Below are 20503 nucleotides of genomic sequence, written 5' to 3' on the forward strand. Positions count from 1 at the left end.
AAGAAAATTTTTAAGTTAAAAATTAAGTTTTTTCCGTAATTTTGCTCAAATAGAGAGGAAAGTAACTAAATATGGGCTACCATTTTGTTTTTGGGTGAAAAATAAAAAACTGCTAAAAAAAACTTCCTGTTAAGGTAATATCCTTTAGACATCAAAATTGAGCTTTAACAAAATTGCAGTAGTGGCCCTACATATGGAACATGTATACCTACATATGGGCTATAGGCTATATATTTTTAAGAAAATAACAATATTAAATGTTTATCTTGTGTTTATCTATTATAGCATCAGGTGTACTATCTTCACTTGCACTTTCAATCATGTCTTTTTTTCTTATTTTTTGATTTTTTTCATTTCTTTGAGTTTCTTGTTATTAGTTTTCATTTCTTTTTCAATTTTCTCTTGTTTTTTGTGAATACGAAGACAATAATTATAACAAAGGCTATTGCAGCTTTTCTAGCCCTTTTAGATGTCATAGCCCATATTTGAAACACCTGACCGAAATAAACTTATATCACAAGTAATTAATCGACAAAAAAATATAAACTTAGCCGTATATTCTACAAATGAAACATATAGTTTCAGTGCTTGGCATTAATTTTCATCAATAAAATAACATATTTTTCCATGTCTTAAGAAATTTCTTGACAGTGGGAAAAAAACAAAGTCCTATCCTGGAGGCACCTCCTTCTGGACTGACAAGCTAGATTCAATGTTAAGGCGAATTAATAGAAGATAGTCGTTTGTTTTACGTTCTTGAATTATTTGTTTTTGAGAACTGTTACACTACCGTAAAGTTTTTTCAAACGTTTTAGTAGGGAAGTCTTTTAGGCAAAAATTTACTTAGGTATTTGAAATGGAGGTAAAAAATTTTTTCGAACAATGTATCACTTCTTTTACAAAACTTTTTCAAAAAAAATACTGAAGCACTCATCAAGTTTTAAATTTTGTTTATTCTCGTCCTTTTGTATATTACGTAATGTGGTGGCTATTCGGGTAATAAAGGACATGAAAAAAATTAGTACATACGAATTTAAATCATTTTTTCACATCCTTTATTTCCACAAATAACCATCACATCAAACTTTACGTTCTTTTGGAGTGATTTCGTTAAAACACGCCGAAAAATTAATTTAATTACGTGATCTTGAGTTAAAAACTCTCCTATTTGCGACATTTCCCCCTTATAAGACGATAAATGTCCAATGAAATTGTTGTTTTAATTTGTTCGGTAAGGTTTAGAAAAAGGAAGTCTTTATAAATAGCTCTAAAGTATACAGCTACGTAATTATTTAAAAATTATTATTCTTGTTTATTTTAGGTACATTTTTCAGTTAAAAAATCAATTGTGTCGTGAAATTTAGACAAATGAGCCAACGTTTAAGCACATTTTTTAGATAATGTCGCATAACTTCGGTACCTACAGATGACACTTCACCTGCTTCACTGTAGCCTAATATCGGGAACGAAGGAAGACACAAAAAAGGATAATTGTTTTTTGTAATGATGTAAAAATAAAATTTCTTTATGCTTTTGAGTTTAATTAGCCATTACCTACTGTACTGAGACTTTTTGTGAAGAGTAAATACACTCACTGCATGTTGAATTTTAAAAATTTAAAGTTTTCTTATTATAGTTATTATACCTAATACGTAAGCTAAGAGACATGAGGAACTTGGCCACTTGGCGGATCTTTCACTTTTCTCGGTGCTGTCACTCATAAATTTGCATCTTGATTTATTTTTATTTTTGTCGTTTTAGAAGTGAAGTGAAGTTTGTATACAGGGGTGGAGTATTTGATATTGGATCGATGTGAAGGTGAAAGATCTGGATTTAAAAATGAATGAAATTAAAAACATGCTTTTCCCCCTCGTATTCGTTGGAATGTTGGTTCAAAGGGCCGCGTTATGGGCCAAGCGAAGGGCTGAGTGCGGGTCAAGTCTGTAGAAAGATTGAAATATCGCATAAGTTTAGTGCGAACTGAATGGCGTTATCGCACCGGCTGTAATAATGAGTAGCGTGGGAGAATCGAGTCGATAAGAGTATTTGCATCACCTGCGGGAAGTATCGGCGATCTTTAAAAGTTATAGTATGCGATATAACGCATCAGTGATGTGATGCCGGCCCATGTGATATGGTGCGCAATGACAAGTGAAAGCTCACACGCCTCTTGTGACAGTGCGACAAACCGCTGCCTCAGTGGATTCAGTGGTAGTTGGACTGCCGCGGCAACAACATCCTGTCAGTCGTCACTGGTTGCAGCAGCAGCAGCAGCAACTTCCTCCGCGCACGCACAATTACGGAGCGCACTTGACGCCCACCTCGAAAAATTCACAAAACTAGTGCTCACCCGACCTACCTCCACTTAACATGCTCACAGAACTGTAACAGTGCTAGAGACGGTCGAGTTCGCTCGCGCCAGTGATAAAGTCGTCAAATTTTCCCGCACATGTCTCTGTACAGGTAATACGTTTGATTGTGTTCTTGTTGCGCGCGCATCCCCGACTTAGTGACAGATTGCTACATTGCGTCCTTACGTCATTACGCCAGAATGTTGTAAAAAGCGTTTCGTGTAAACTGCATATTTTACCAAGAGCGGAATTTTCGTCATTTCAGCTATCTCAGATTACGCCATAAAAACTCACTGTCACCGCTTTTAAGGTTAAGCACCAGTAAAAAATTCATTCTCAATTACCAATGCCCGATTTTATTAAAGTCATTAATTCGGCGCGATGACATCAGTCGCTACTCGCTACCACCGTCCAGGTAATTTTCGAGGTTAATCAACAAAATTCCTTTCCAACGGCCATAAATTACCGCGGAATTGATGACAACCGCGACATAAAGTAAGAACCGATGTAAACAAACCATTACCTCGACAAAACGCCACGAATTCCGTCACCTCATGTAATTAATTAATGAAAAACACGCTGGCTTATTAATAAGCATAAATAACAGTGATTTGGAATCTGGACATGCTACAAAAAACTCCTCACTTAATTAGCGGTGGAGTATGTCCAGCAGCGACCCCTGCTGCAATTATTAGGGTTTTTAAACCCTATTTCCGTGTCTTTGTAGGAGGTGGCGCTGTAATGTGTATTTCACCGGCGTCATGTCACGACAACGCAATAAAACAACCACGATAACGATCGCCTCTTTCCACAATTTATTCCTTTATTCAACATCTCACCATAATTAAGGGCTGATACGCCAATAGACCAATACCCGCTTAATTGCTCCCACCATCACTTATTTACGACAACTTGAGCAGATGCGAGCCCCCCACACCCGCACTCGCTATTAAATATACAAATAATCGACAGACAGCTCAATTCCTCACAAAACTACCGTACGGTATGATTCTTTCACATCCCACCCCTAAACTGGGTTAAACATGTATTACATCGGCGAAGGGGAAGTTACTGACCTAGATTGAGAGCGAGGGTAGGCCCCACATCACGCCGATTTTATTTCACTCCAACCACTGCCAGCAACCAGCTTTCCAAATTCGAACATTTTATTTCTTTATTGACACGATCAAGGTTATTAAACGGTAGTTGATGTATTTATTTAGGTATTACCGTTCGGATTTGCCCAAAATCAGCAATATTCCGGCAAAATAACACAAATATTTAACATACTTCAGCTTTTAGCATGTGAATAATCTATTAGCTACAACAGTTCAATTAAAAACATCGAAATTCCGGCGCATTTTCGCTGTGCTTGAGCGTTTTATTCGATTTGGCGCGGGGTTAGTTCGCAATAATAGCGATGTTGATATTTTTGAATTTTGGTGGTTGGGGCGCGCGGTGGCTGGGGCATACGTTGCGGCGCAGTATAGATCGTCTGGGTCTGAGCACGGAGTAAAAACGCGCCGGATGGGTAATTAGACTCACCTGGTATAAAAGAGCGTTGTGTAAAAGAGTGCAGCCGATAGCATTGGATGACATTGGGACCAATAGCACAGGTGGGTACGCCTGTCGCGTTGTCACCGCGCTGGAGGGGATGTCACCACTCCTGCGGGCGCTTGCGCGGGGCGGTCGTTAAATGTCACCTGCAGCTACGCCTCTGCTACCCACTACAACCTGCCCCCTAGTGGCACTCTTAACCGATTCGATTTATCAGAGGCTCGTATTTACATCGCAGCGAGACACTGCACCGGGTGACAGCCCCCAAGTAGTGGGGAACATTCGCGTCGCCATTTTTCGCACGAATTTCGATTTTGCGATTTTATCAAGACGGCCGTACCGGAGATACGACAGAGATGGAGCACGTCTCTTCCTGATATCGATTCCGAGTTCAGCCGGACTGTATTAAAAGCACTGGAACTAGAAATTTTGCTTTCTTTGTGGCTTGATTCATTCGCTCCCGCAAACCCCACTTCATCACAATCGGGACCAAACCCAAAATTGGATATTTATTAGTGCAACTCCCGAAATTATCGCAACGAGACATTCGAGCCCGAAAAGTTTCTAAAAATCTGCTATAATTCCGACAGTAATTAAATTATTCCAATAACAAACGAACGACTAAATTTGGAATAACCAAATATTTGAGTTGTAGCTAATTAAATTTACACTGCTTCGAATGCCTATCTATAGGTGGAGAAGTGTGAAAAAAATGTCCTGGAATTAAAAAATGCACTGTCGGGACGTTGGTAGAGGGAGCAAAATAATTAAATAATGATTATTTGAAAAAAATTAGTTTAAACTTGTTTTTTGCTCCCGAATGAATGACGTTGACCAAAATTTATAAGAAATACTAAAACGAAAGATAATCAAGTTGATTGTCATTTAGGGAACAGCAAAATTCTAGTCAATTCTTAAGATGTTAGTCAATGTTTGTCAATTTTTGTCGTTTTTTTTAAATTCCTAATTCGCCTCGGGTACCAAAAATCGACTCTTAGCAAAATCGGACAAATCAAACAATATACCTCTAAAGTTGGTCCAATTGACAATTTTTTGAACCTGCATGGAATTTTGGGTAAACAAGACCCACACCGGTCTCCTAACTATTTCAAAAAATACATTGTCATGTAAGAAATTTGAACAAATATATAAGGAAGAAACCATTTAAAGTATTCCTTGGAAGTTGATTTAAAAATACATAGGTACCTATCTACCTAAAATTTGTACATCGTCGGGAAATTGATTTATATTTATTGGGATTAGCACCGCAGACTAAGTTGCTTTGCCAGCTATATTGAGTGTGGAGTAAAAAACGACCATTGGTCAATGTTTTGGTGCTCGAGCCCAACTGTAATTTGAGCAAAATTATTAACTAGCACGGTTTTAAAACGTTATTATTTAAAAAATAAAAACCATAACACCAACCCCCGCACGCAGTTTCTAAAACCAAGATGAAAATTACAAATAAAATTCATTTTTTGTGATTTTTTTCAAAAACTGTAAGCTAGGTTAAGTTAAGACGTGTTGATGTCCATAAAACAAAGTCACCATAAATGCCAATAAGGACATAGAATCATTCCATTTGAAAAAAAAAAGTTATGACCGTTTTTTGATAACCATTAAAAAAAAGGCTTAATAGCCTTGAATTTTGTCAGTTGACAATTTTGAAAATTGTATAGAAGACTTCGAACTTTCGGTTATCGAATGCAAAAAAAATATTCACTTAGGATCGCAAAGGATTCAAGGGCTGTGATATTTTAAATAAACTGCTGCAAACAAAAAAATTGACATAGGTATGTCAAAAAGTATGACTGAGAGCTATTAGGTGCCTTACTCAGTTTGACAAGGTGAATTCAAAAGTGCAATAAAAATGTGTAGTGACTAAATAGTCACTTAAAAATCTTAAACGATGAAAGTTAGCGCCAATTGCTTGTAGTTCAGGAAGCTCAGCCATTTTGAAAATCATTTAGTTGAACTCAAAATGGTCAATTTGGATTGTATACAAAATTTTAAAGCTCTCGGAATAGGTATTATAAGCAAAGCAAGTAGGTTTTAAAAGGATTACTCTGTATATAATTCGTCGATCTGAGAGACAGTAGGTACCTACGCGGGTATCGAAGGGTTTTAAGGACTCTAGAGCCTTCTAAAGACATAACAAAGTGCATAAAAAATTATTGGAGCTAGTTTAAAGGTAGGTAGACACTATAATTATTTTAGGCAAAAACAATTGAAATGTGAAAACTAGGATTAATACGTAAAATAAATCGTAGAATTTGAAAAAATAAAAGAAAATGAAAAAGTAAAAAAATTCCAATTCGAAAAACACAAATGTTTTTAGAACCATTTATGTCCAAAAAAGCATATTTGATGCTTTTTTCGTGCATTATGATAATTTACGAAAAAAACAAACACATTTTGGAAATTTTGGAAGCCAGCAGTGCCATTAAAACCGCCTTAAAAGACTACAAAATAGCATTGGTTTCAAGATGATATGTCGAAAAATTTTAGTCTTTACACGCTGATTACGTCGGAATAAACAAAACTATCCGAAAAAATGGAACTATTTTGATGTAGACCGATCTAATCGGGGAATCGATTAACGCAGAGTAAATAACAAAATTTATGATAGTTTTCAAGTTATTAATACACTTTCACCTATTTTTTATTTTGTTGACAATTTTTTTCTGAAACTATTAGATCGAGGACCACGGTCTTTTTTTAAAGGTGGAGTTAATTAAAAGAGCTTTCCGAGGATAATAAACTTGACGGGGTTCCATCTCACTGTTTCGGAGTTATTGCCTGATAAATGCTCCGGGTACCGGAAATCAGCCAAAATCTTGACGTAATCGGAAAAATCAAACATTTTAAAATCGAACCTATTGACGATGCTACAGCGAGTTAAAGTTAAAAAAGTGTTTTTCAAGCTGATTTAATGAATCGATTTGTGTGAACAAGTTTTACTATTAGGTAGTAAAATAGTGGTTTTTGATTCAATTGCAAAATGAAATTCGGTGTGACGTTGTGTAGTCTCGCCTGACGGGCGATAAGTAAGCTCTTGAATATATGGCCATTAGTTCAGGGCTAGCGTTTGGGTATTTTTGGGTTGTCCGTTAATCCCTGCTGGTCCTCCTCCTCGAGGCCGCGTCCAGGACCGTGTCGACAAAGCGCGGATTTGAATTTTAAAGTGCACGTTTGGACGGTTTAGCGCATAAGGGCGGAGCTTAATAGAATTGTCACTGTGAGAAGGACTGTCACTTGTCCCTTTGGTTGCGCAAGCGTGCCGCCAATGGGACCATAGGCCGTCGCGACGCTGTGACACGCCCGGCGTCCAGGCGAAGTGGCGAACCTTGACCCCTTCAGTGCCCTGCATCGGCGTCGAGCGGTCACACGTACGCTCGCTACTTATGCAACCCGTGCCGCCCCCTCAGAATGGTAAGTTCGATCGAGAAAAGCGATTTTGTTCACTTGACGTGACGTCACTGTCAAACCAGTTGCGTGATTCGGTTTTGATTAACGCAATGTTTGGAAGTTTCGACTTCCGGAAGTTGCGCTCGAACCGGTTCGGAGTCGAACCGGTTTCGAAAACCGGTTCTTGCCCACGTAAATCAAATGGAGTTGCGTTCAATTTACGGTATTAAGAGCGAATGTTCATTACGGAGCGAGTCTTCTATGTGGTTAGTTTGGATTTCAACTTTTTCCCAAATTCTTTATTGCGTACTTTACAAAACATGGTCATGAAAGTACTATAAATAACAAAGCTGGGTAAAGCGACGTGCGATAATCGCCAATTTCAAAGGTAATAAATTTAAGTGAATTAGCATTAAACGTGCCTAAATAGAGGTTGATTAAATAGCGCCCGTCAATAAATCATCGGTGTAACTTACATTAAAATACTGTTTTAATATGCAAATGGTGATTCTCAAGTGAAGCATTATAATGTCGATGCTATAACCAAGGCTGCCCTCAGGCCAACTTCTGTACAAAAATCAACACTGTCTTGACGAGCATTTGCCAATTATTCTTCGGTGCCACTTCATCAAGCAACAATTATCTACATAAAATTAAAATTCAAAAAATACAATCCACCAAATGAGCTACATCTATCCCATAGACAGTAGTTTTCAACACGTGATTAATTTCACTTACAATTACTTCTTGTAAATTGTGTTAGTAGATCTATTTTTTGGACCGAAAGTTGAGAAAAGCCTTATCATATTACATACTATTTATTTCTGTTGCGCAAAGTTCTAGAAGATCATAAGGAACGCACAGTACACATAGTTTTTAAAGCAAAGCTAATAATAATTTTTTACATTTGAATTCAAACAGGGTAAGTCCGGGACAGATGCGCCACTTTTTTTACATATTTTATAACCAGAATTTTTAAATATATACGTTTTATAAAATTATTTAAACATAAAAATAGACTTCACTAACTTATATTACAAAGAAACTGAAGTAGCGTTGGCTATCTTCCTCAAAATGTCGGAAAAAACTCTCCCCCATAAAAAAATAAATATGTAGTTAACAATCTTTGGTTAACGAAACAATTTAAAGCAATATATAGTCTGTATTTTCTTCTCACAGCACGTACTTTGCCACACAAATCACAAAGGTTTTCGCATTGCTGGACGAACTGTTAAAAGTTCGCCAAGCTTTGCTAATGCCCATTAAATTTTTAGCAAATATTATTAGCATGATTTAACTGCTGCCCTGTCCATTTTCCTCTTTCAGAAGTCCGTGCATGCAAAAAATTAAAAAACAAGCCTTTAATGAGAGTTAGGGCGCCTAGCTAGATGCCCCTGCCAAATACCACATTCAAACCTATAAGACAATTGAACACATTGTAATACAAAAACAGCAGGATATGCAACTTTAACGTGATGTACTTGTAAAAACAAAACGCGGTGAAATATCTTACGAGTTATAATAGATGTCGGCAAATAACTTGATAACATGAGCAAGATTAGAAAACACTGAAATCAAAATACACGCCACCTACCAGACACAACCAACAATCGGCATCTAACAACTAGTAACGGAATTATTTGCGTTTGCCATCTTCCCCGGTGGGACATCTGTCCCGGACTTACCCTAAGCTAAGAATTCGAATTTTTGCGGAAATTATATCATTCCATTCAAAAATAAGACTTGTGCTGTTTTTACTCTTTTTTAATATACTTTAATTTTATTTCTGTTACTTCCTGATATTTATACTCAATTCCTCCAAATAATAGGATAGAAATTAAAGAAATTCTATGTTGTTGGTCAGTGTTTCGCTGGTTTATGACTTTCAGCTTCCTCAGTACAAAAAATTACTTTAAGCTACAGTTTGTGTAGGATGGAAATCATAAACAACATATGTTAAAATACAAATAAAACAATTTAATTAAGGACAAAAAAATCTTTAATAGACGCATTTTTTATTTTTTATTAATTTAAATTTTAAATTGGAAAAAAAGGCTTGACATTGGAGAGAAATGGATTAATTGTAAGTAATTATCTACTGAGGTTTGCTTATTTTTAAATAAAATTCTGGTTCTCGCGGATGCCCTTCTCCACTTCTCCAGATGCTCTTTGATAAATTTTTGAAATGCGTATTGCTATTGTTGTAATAACGCGATAGTAAAAGGGAGGAGCATTCAATTGTTTGGTTTACCTCAAAGCTTACTGGGTGTGTATAACAAATTAGGTCTGGTCGTAAGAAATTCCTTAAAATGGGCTGACTAATTGACTCTAATTATTAGCAATAGGCCTCATGCGGAGAGATCATTATTATTCTTTATAACATATTCATTTAACAATAGACAGGTCCTATAAATGCCAAGTGATTTAAAAAGCAATTTTACGAGCTGACGCGTATATTTGAATTTTAAGGTGGTTTTAATTTGATGGAATAAGTAATCGTAAATTTGGTTGTGGGGGAGGCAACTATTGTCAAAAGATTGAGATGTTGTGGATGTGCGGATGTCGTGATTGAGGCGATTATCGTATGATCCTGTGAAGGGAAAAGGAGGAACAGTGGTTCTAAACGACGGTGTTTATCTTTATCGGCGGATCAGTGCGTTCTGGTTATTGAATTTGTTTTTGGAGACACGTTGTATGGAAATAGAGTTGGATGGTTGAGTGGCTATGTGGGAGAATTTTCGCCGAGACAATGGACAATCGGAGATGGCGTCTTGGTGTAGATCCCGATCTTTGTGCATCGATGAAGAGATTACGTCCACTGCTGGCGAAAAACATGTCCGGAGGTTCGATGCGTGCCTAGAGGTCGTTTCGATCGCGACACATATTGGACTGTTGAGAAAACAAACGCTTGTTTGATTAGGAATAGGTTCTCGTTATATAATGTAATCTTTCACGCTAGCCGTGTTCGGGACAAAGCTGTTGTCTATTACAAGCCCAGCACGCTATGCCATCTATCACATGTCGATTCCATAAAATTACTTAAAAATGGGAATCGTTGTCTTGTCAACATATCACGCCGTATGTCGCCCTCCAGTGCGTGAGCTCTTCAAGATTTCTACTCAAATTCGTTTTTTAACCAATTATCGACTGCTCTACTTGTCACGAAACCTTTTATTCTAATCGCCCCCAGGACATGTGTCGAACCCAACCATGGACAATACAATTGATACCCTTTCATTGCGGTTTAACAGATCTGCGGTCGAATTGTCATGTGCTGACAACACGCACCACCCCCACATACACATCACTAATTCATCAGACGTTACACTCGATACCTATGCCAGTTTTACACCGGCCACCAACCCCCAACGTTTCATTAGCCACGTAAGTATCTCCCAAAACTGCTTCGCTTTTTATTTTCTCCCACGTTTCAAACTCTAACTCGTCGCTCAAAACGCCTTCGTCTAAATAATAAGTAACTGAGTTTCAATTTTTTTTTAATTTTCAAATTAATTTTTATATAAACTTTTTGATTTTTTTAACTTTTACCTAAGATGGTCCATACGGACAGTAACAAAATTGTCCAATTTTTAGACGACCTAGTTTAGTTTTTCTTTAATGGTTAATTTTTTTGACTATTTCCAAGATTTTTTTTTTAAATAAGTGAACTCTTGGCTAAAAGAATATTTTAATCACTCACAACTGCGGCTGAAGTTAGTATATAATAATCAACAAACAATAAGAAGAAAATAAGTACACACTGTACTTATCAGAAACACGTGTATTAATTTTATCACGTAATGAAACTCATTAAATAAAACAACTCGTCTATATAACGTTTTGCAAAATTCTTATTTATAATTTTTACTGTTTTTCTCCTTTCTTTTGTGCAAACGAGCCGGTCAGTGTTTAATAATTAGCTTATATTCATAGCAACAATTTTCATTGTTGTTTTAAATTGTTTATATTAGCCGTTTCTATCGCAACGAAATTAGTTCGGCTCTTTTATTTTTGTGTCCATAGGCGGGTACACGTTTCAGTATGTTATCTTTTTCCAAGTTTTAAGTAAATTTGTGAATTTTTTATTGAAAAATTACAAATAGAAAATATGTTTTATTTGTTGAGTTCTGTTACCTGTTAAAATTAAGACACGTATTTCTGATACACCCTGTATACAAAGTAAAGCAAAAGTAACGCAAAAAATTCATTTTTGTTATGGGACGTTTTCCAAAAAAACTGATAATTCGATTTTTGTAAATACAGTAATGTTTGGATAATCCGAACAGAAAGTTTGCAGAGCCCGTTCGGATTACAAAAACGTTCGGATTATGAAATTCATTATAAATGATATCAATGTCAATAAGACACCTTACATGACAAATTAACCATGCAAATATCTACATTAAAAGTCTCCCAGCGTTTTGAAAAAGTCCATTATTGCCCTTAAAATGCCCTTAAAAATTTACGAAAGCCATAGATACCAACCCCCTGACTCACCTAAAATTATTTTCAAACATTAACTAGAGCACCCTATATCTTTTGCATTTTTTTATGTAGCTTTTAACACTAACTAACTAATTTAATGGGTAGTTCGGATTACGGAATTCAAACGTTCGGATTATGAAAAGAATTTTACACAATTGTGGTGTTCGGATTATAGACCTTTGGATTATTGGGGGTTCGGATTATCTAAACATTACTGTATTACCATTTGACAATATATATGTTCTGACGTCATTGTCATTTTTTTTTAATGACAACCGATATATTTGTTTACAGTTTTTGATACAGTAATAGTTAGATAATCCGAACACGTTCGGTTTACAGATACCTTACATAACCAATTAACCACGCAAATACATATACAGGCTGTCCCAGCGATTTGAAAAAGTCTATTGTTGCCTTTTAAATGTTAGAAAATAATTTTTATTACGAAGCGGGCAGGTACTAATTTCCTGCCACACGGAAAATTATTTTCATGCATACAGAGTGTTTCTGAAGTAAGCAAACTTATATTTTTTTTTTGAACAGAACACTCAAATTTTTTGCATTGTTAGATGTAACACTGATGTTTTTAAGTTAAATTGTTATTGGTTTTTGAAATAATTTATTACAAAAAAAAAATAACAAATCTAGAAAAACAAAATTAAAAATATATTTCAAACAGCTATTGTTTTAGCTTCTTTCTTCAAAATGATCAAGAGTTAAAATAAATAAGTGGTAGTTCGTACTACGAAATTTAAATAGTTCAGATTATGGACCATTTTATACCGTTGGTGCGTTCGGATTATCTAACATTACTGTAAAAGGTACAAAAATATAAGTCAAAATTACGCTATTACATGTTTCCATTTTTGGATGTAATTTTGTGGGTATGAAATGTCTTAATCTATACTAATCTATAGTGTTAGATGTTTGGACTTGTAAAACCGGTTTATCAAGTGAGCAACTGGTTTGGTGGGTTTGGAAATCGCTTGATTAAGCTTTTTATTATTGTTGTCATAACAAAAACTAATTAAAGTTGATCTTTGACATGAGGATAATAGGACGGTGAAAATGTAAACAGAGTTATCAGCATTCGTGGCAAATTCTTGCCAAATGCTTGTGGAAATCACTCACCTAAGCTGTGATAATTAGTATCATAAAGCAGTGTCGTCTTTAGAATTTATGAGGGTATTAAATTCCTGGGGCAGTATTCTTTTTGTGATATAATTAAAACAAATAAATCGTGAAAAATGTCATGAAATTCGGATCGTTAGTGGCCTATATAATTTGTTATTGATCACCAGTCCGGACTAATTCATATATGGTCAAAACACAAGAGCGGTTATGGAAGCATAGAATCAAATAACCATATCTTATAACAGGTATAAAGCGAAGATGAACCGACTGGCGTGTTCTAGTGCAACTAATAATTTATTGTCCGCCTGTACTTATTATACAATATGGCCCGCACCTGGTCATTGGACAGGCTAACTCGTCTATGCTGCTCTGCTGCCACAGGGGCCATATTGAGTACCGTCTACATATAAAACAAAACTGAAAAACAATCACCTGCTCGGATATCTCAACTACACACAAATTAATAAATCACTCGCTCAATCACAGGGACGCCGTGACGTCTCAGGCTTATCACCACGTGTTAATTACCACAAACTTTTTCCGAATTAACTGGATCAATAAACCGCGAACAATGAGAATTGAACAAATCCATTCGTTAATGAAATACAATACAATACACTCGCACGAAACCAAAAAATGCAGACAATTAAATTCAGTTATTTGCATTAGCACATCTAATATTTCCAAACGGAACTTTATTTGTTCTATATTGATGGATAGAGCGGCTAGAGCGCATGCGCCCGTCTATTGTTTAATTATTTATTACCCTGGTGTTGATTTAGGTCAATCTACAATATAAATCACCCATATTAGACAAGTAAACAATAATTTATGGTGGACACGTCTACAAAAGGTTGTTACAAGTGTTACAATGATGTAACGCAAACATTATCATTGCTAATTTGTATTGTAAAAGAAAAGACAAAACAAGCCGAAACAAGGCAAACAAAATAAATTTATAGATACAAGTGGAAACCTCCTAGTCCGGCCCTAACTAGAATTGAATGAAACTAGTGCTAATTCTTTAGTGGTGGTCCCCGTTGATGATTTGTTGAGTAGTTTTGTATAAGTAATTATTCATGATCATCACTTGAATGACAGATAGTGAATGAAGTCTACGACGTATTAAATAGACTTGATTGTACGATTTTAAGGTAGCTCTTGTGGTTAACAATGGGCACTTCCAGCGACTACCAAAACGTTGTACTTATTTAAATATAACACACCCTATGCTAAACACATGCATAATCGAACACAGGTTGCCCGGATGAGACAGCACAAGGTGACACAATAAATTATTTTTGATTAATCTTTCGCCGAAAGTAAAAATCAAAACGTTATCCTGTGGAATAGAAATTGCTATTTATAGACAGAAATCGCGATGCTTGAAACAATAATAAACATATTTTTGGTGTGACGCGAGTGAAAGCCTTTTTACCCGACTGAGATGACACACCGTTATCGGACGACCTTGTTATATGAATATGAACATATGACACGAGTAAAAAAGAAGCTACCATGTGGAATGCGTTCGAAAAATGTCATTTAAAAATGCCATCAAGTGCAACATTTTTGCCGCCGAGCGGTTATCGTCACGATAAACAGTTCAATAATATAATGAATTATGTACCGATCTATAAATATTATAATTAATAGCTGTTGACATTCTGTTATTTAACTTGTGCATTTCTCAATCAAAACACCCCAGCATCCCCCGGATCTCCTCCAATTAGACCACAACATGAATGAACTCGGCGCAATGCAATTATGCAAATATCTGACATTTTATGTGCTGTATAGGGTGTCGCAGCGAAAGTTTAAACTTGAACTTGTTTTCTTGCTGACTTGTTGATTTTCAATCGAGTTTAAAAACAAAACAAAACAATGTAAACAAACATGACCTTTATTACTTGTCACTCAGTTCTTACACAATCCGAATGCATTTTTTAATTTAGCGACCATGTGATCCAAAGATCATTTCACGGGCCCGCAGTTCGATGTCGTATTTTGTTTGCGTTCATTTGGACCCTTTTCAGGCATAACTCACGCTTGATGATTTCGGAAAATCGATACTTACTGTCATTGTGCGGTAACAATGTGGGTACTATATGTTGCAATATTTGTAATTATTATATAGGAGGCGATCCACGTCTTGTTTATACCTGAGTTGGATTTAGCCAAGCGTTAAAAAAATTCAATAGGTGGGTCCTCGAAAGCAGGTAAAACCTATTAAACCGTGCGCTATTGAAAAATCTCCCTAAATAAATATATTTAGTATGACACCTTGCATTTTGCATTGTTCGTTAAGTAGGCGTTAAGTATTTCGTACGTGGCCAAAAAATAAATTACAGCGGCCTTTGTTGGGGAATGTGCATATAAAAAAATCAATTAGTGGGTTCACGGTGGGGTTGGTTATAAATAGGTAAATAGAAGTTTTGAAACGACAAGCAAAGAAACAAAGGGATCGCGCTAAGGAGTAAAGAAAACAAAGTACCAAAAGCTATAAGTGAAAACCATTTGCAGGCGCCACTGGTCTTTTTCAAATCATCCTAAAACAAATTTACATACGAACAGTTGCACCCTGGTGATTTACATAAAATACACCTAAAATGGTTGAGTTTCTTGTCGTTTGACGTGTAAAGATGATCGCATTAGCTAATTGCAGTCGCGATGATGCGTTTTGGGGCTGTAGCGTGCAGAATCGGCTGTTCGATTTCTCTGCATTAACAAAATAAGTATTCGTGGTCTAATGGACGGAGATCCTTATCGTAAGGACACATTAGCGAGGATGTGGACGTTGCTTAAGCGGGCGTGGCCAGCCCGTACGTACTTAGATGAGGTCTGATAAGACTTACGATAAAATGACAATTGTGTCATACAGCCACGCCTCTTTTCTATCCGACCGGGGGAAGCACCGAAATGAGCAAATAAAAGCACGGCTTGTTATAATTACTGTTCAAACAGAAACCAATCAATTTTGAATAACTGTCAAAATCACATGACAAAGCTCGACTTAATTAAAGCACGGTTCCGATGGGTGCTTTGCAAATTTGTTCAGTGGCTTTTTTCCGAAGTATTTTAATTTCTCCATTGATGTTTATCTATTTACGGAGCATAAGACTTATTTGAATAATTACGGTAGACGTGCCGAGGAATAATACATTCCGGCCTTTGTGTCATACGAGATTCCGTAGATGTCGCCACGGTCTGCCGCGTCGAACTTTTCCTTCGATCGATCGGTTAACCGAAGAAAGAATGATGCGGCGTCGCGCCCAGCGATCGCCTTTCTAATGTGAACGTAGCATTAGTTTTTTAGCATAACGTGGTAATTCGAGCTGATGGAAGAAGTGTGCATTTTGAATAAAGGAAAATCTCCAACCCTTCCCAGTTTATTTATTTTAATTAAATGGCAGCGGTGTGTAACGAGGCGCGTGCTGATCGTAAAGAGCCGTTCACATGGAATCGCAGGAATTTTTCGACTTGGAAAAATCCGAGGAGAGAGGACCCCGTGCGAGCACATCCTCCATCAGTTGTTTAACTCAATTATTGATCAAATATGGCGCGGTTCCCACCCTACGGTCTCTATTAACCCTTTCGGTTTGAGGGGTTTAGTAATTATGTACCAACCCCCATATTAGGTCCTCTGCGAGAGGGGCCCCATTATATTAATGCTTGTAAAAATATCACTTTTATTGTCTCCCATTGTGTTCCGAGCCAGTTTACGAAAAATCTATTTGCTTTTTACTACTTAATCGATTCTTTTCTAATTCCCCTCTTTGAAGGTTCAATAAGGCTCTTGAAAAAGCATTAATTTTCTTTTACGCGGAACGTCTGAATGACAGTCTCAGTTTATTATTGAATAAACATAAATACAGCTCAAGATTTTTTGTGGGCGCAATCAATTTTATTCACGAATGCGACTTGATTTATGGTAATATGTCTGGGAGCAAATGTGTTTTATGTTGTCGTGAATCAGTCAGCGAATTCTTGCGTATTTTCGATGTCTTGTCTTCTGTCACATGGCTAATGTTTAGTGAGTGGCGTCAATTATGAAGTATGTTCGTCGTAACTAAAACCATGTATTTTTACACCCACAATCGAGCACGTGTACTGGCTGTGTCACTAAAATAATTTTGATAATGTGTCGAGTGCTTCCATTAGTCAAGTACAAAAATAATTTTTCCAGATGAGATTTAGCAGTTCTTAGCTCAAAAGCTTACCATATCGAAAACAAACTCAACTTATGTCGCTCTGCACTTGTTACAGTTGGGCTCGCTGCCATCATGGTTCAACCAGCCACAGTTTCGCGCTATGGCCACTAACAAGGAGCCATCCGTGAGCAAATCCGACACTTCCTCCACGTCTTCTGAAGAAGCAAGAGTCTTCCAACCGCCGAAAATTTGCATGGTGAGTGCTCGAAATGCTAAATCTTCTGCCAGTCGCTGGAAATATCAAGACGTGTCGTGGTGACGTAATTGCATGATCTATTTATGAGGTCGGATATTGGATATAAAGAATTCCATTAGTTTAGGGTTTGGACGTCGCGAAGACGACGGATACCTGACATGTACGTACGTGTTATGCAATGGTTAACAGGCGCGCGACAACCAGCAATTTCCTTTCCATAAATGCCAACCTCTTTTCATGTCACCTACTCGACTCGACACGCAAACAACTAGCGTTCACATTTCTTTGGCGCACAAACTCGCACTCGAATGCAACATACAGATACCTATCATTAACCCATTCGCTCGTTTTGGTCGTTTTGCTCGCCTCCATTGGTCACACCAAGCGAAAAATTTCCTCATCTAATTGCTCCCAGCCGATTGACCAATTACGGATTTGTGACTTGTTGTTAGTTTCCTTGAGGTCTATATCAATTTTAGTAATTTAAGTTTAACAGCGACAGCCGGCTGTGTTACTTTTCAAAGGCCGTCAAATGACAACGGGCCCGACAAAAGAATCAGCTCGGTCATCCCCTTGATTAGGAGAGATCTTTGTGCCTTTGCACCTTCCCATGATGCTGCACAATCGGTATACACTTCTGGCGTCTACTTAAGCAACAAAATGCACGAGTGTCACTATTTCAATTAGGAAATTTTGGCCGGACACCACCGCGATAGCAGCCCCCAGTAATGGGACCAAAATTACAGAAAACTGTCTACGTTGTTCTGCCTGCCCCTGAAAAATCGGGATTATGCAGAGCGCGGGTTTTTAATTGCAATTAAAAATCATACGTGAAATCTCTACCTCCATTCTAATGATTCAACCTGGACAGGTTATGGCCGGGAGAATGTAATATTAAAATGACGTATAAGCAAAATATGACACACCGAACACACATCTCGTGTAACAACGGCGAAAAGGTTCCAATTAGGAGTAACCGAGGCAACGTATTGCTGAGCGAATTAGGAAAGGGAATATGTATGTAACCTCGGAATCGCCCGGCGTAAGTCTCGGAACTGTTCCCGGAACAATTTCGTAATCAATAATGCAATTGTCCTGAAAATTTTTTATCCCAACGTCTCGACTCCGTATCAGGTAGGCAGAATAAAAGGAAATCGTATTAGACAAATTGGATCGGCGGTAACTAATGAGGATATTTTTCAACTAGTTGGGTGCCAGCATTTCATGATAGATATTAGATTTGGCGTGAAATAACAGGTTCTCGGCGCTCGACTCGAAATTTATAAAATCGCCCTTTTTGATATTAATAAATTTATCGGATTGTGGGCGGTTTATCCTGAAGCGAAGCACTTTGCGATCTTCGCAAAGTCACTCCGTCTTAATAGTTTCACATCGTTTTTATAGCCCGTTCCCGCCTTGCTCGCCAAGGCTGAAATGTCAAGTGTTTTGCGCTAAACTCGGCCGATTTTTCCTCATTGTCCGGCATTAATCTAATTAAGTTAATGGCTAATGGGAATGGGCGAATGTCAACGTAATTAGAGCTTTCCGTTCGAATTTTAACCGGCTTACCTTGAAGTAATAACAATTTGGTGAGCGTTTGCTAGACTTTTCGGCTAAATAAATTATTCATAAAACATCTTTTGCGTGATTCCTCCTAGTAACACCTTGGGGAAGCTCAAATTTCAATATGGTTTAATCGCAGGTCGGCTGTGAAAAAATACGCTTCTTCATGCATGATTATAATTATGGCTGGCTTTAAGAGATTTTAATGTAAATTATTTTCCGGTTTGTTTTGTCAAAACTGGAGGTGTAATAAAAGTGTTAACGTAATAAATCCATAGAAAATAAATGTTTACGCGAGATCATAATTTACTGTCGCTAAATTAATTTCGAGTCGTGTTTTTGGTCTGCATGAATTTATAGAAACGTCCTATCTATTTTTCGACAGTTATTCGATGTTTGTTTATGTTTGGCAGTGTATAACCAGATCTTTACATAGTTTAGCTACCTGTCCAGTGTTCACCGTCACCCATTGCGACCTCTGTCTATTTTCACAGTGTCTGTGTACAAATAAAATAAGGAGGTTAAATGAAAGGCAAATATACAATTTATTTGATACGTGATTTTTCGATTTTTCGTCAATAGGTTTTATCGAAGATTTGTCTTTTCGAGTATACGGAAAGTGGCACATTATAGAACATGGTTTGGCGTCCAATTTATGTCGGTATTAAGACAAGCAAATTATCTTAGCGGCGGGTTTATGTGTGCTTGTACGAGTTCATGCACAACCATTAAACTTTATGTTGCCTCTAAGTAAAGATAACGCTTAAGCCATCTAAAATTATCTTCCAATAATTTAATTAATTCGAACGCATCCCAGACGATTATCCAATTTGACAACAACCGTTCCCCGACCGGCACAAAATGATATATAAACAATGTCATTTATAAATGAAATATACCGCGAATAGATGGATATACGTTAACAAGGTCTCTGCCAAAGAAAATATCCCTTTGTTCGAAACCGCACTCTAACAACAGCTCATAAATACCGCCACTAAACTATATTTCTTGCTGCAGTAAACCATACACCAAAGACACTTAAAGTGTAATCGGTGTCCTAAAGAATATTCGACTCACCGAACACCACCCAACATTAATCACACACACACACAACGCAAGACTCAAACACCACCACATTCACACCTAAGACGTTGGTTGACACTCAAAAATTTCTCCCTTATTTGTGTGTTTGGGTTGTTTTCGAGTCAAGTGTTTGTAATTTTTGCAACGTGGTTATCACGATTACAATTTAGATGTACACATTGATATAATTTTATATTATGGGAGAAATGATGTGATATGCAGGTGTTTCCAGTGATAATGATTTTAATAAATACTTTCTATAATTACAACCACGAGACGATCATTGCATGTTTATAAAACTTAGCATTGGTGTCAAATATAAAAAACTCAAAAACAATATCCACGAGCAATAAACTGGTCCTCTATAATCATGCAAATTTTTTCAAAAAATTTTCAATATGCACGCACATCATCAATCTGTGATAATGTGCGTGTTTTAAAACTTGAAAGGAAAAGTTTTGTCTTCTAAAATCATTTAAACCGGGGCTAGAGATAGAATTATGTAAATTTAA

At 36.9% G+C, this 20503-nt stretch overlaps 1 protein-coding gene across 2 annotated transcripts in view; it reads left to right on the top strand.

The window, feature by feature from the left end:
* The first annotated feature begins 2124 nt into the window (after positions 1-2124).
* The window catches only part of LOC660322 (zinc finger protein basonuclin-2), a 99820-nt gene continuing 81441 nt past the window's right edge, over positions 2125-20503 (top strand). Inside the window, exons 1-2 of one of the 2 annotated variants that reach the window (XM_015985294.2) lie at positions 2125-2463; positions 17205-17345. In XM_015985294.2, coding sequence (XP_015840780.1) covers positions 17250-17345 — 96 coding nt within the window. In that variant the 5' untranslated portion in view covers positions 2125-2463; positions 17205-17249. Of the gene's footprint in view, positions 2464-17070; positions 17346-20503 lie in introns of those variants that run through there. The other variant, XM_064359302.1, reaches the window with a different exon arrangement.

This window comes from Tribolium castaneum, chromosome 10 (assembly GCF_031307605.1).
Source record: "Tribolium castaneum strain GA2 chromosome 10, icTriCast1.1, whole genome shotgun sequence".
Taxonomy (NCBI): Eukaryota; Metazoa; Arthropoda; class Insecta; order Coleoptera; family Tenebrionidae; genus Tribolium; species Tribolium castaneum.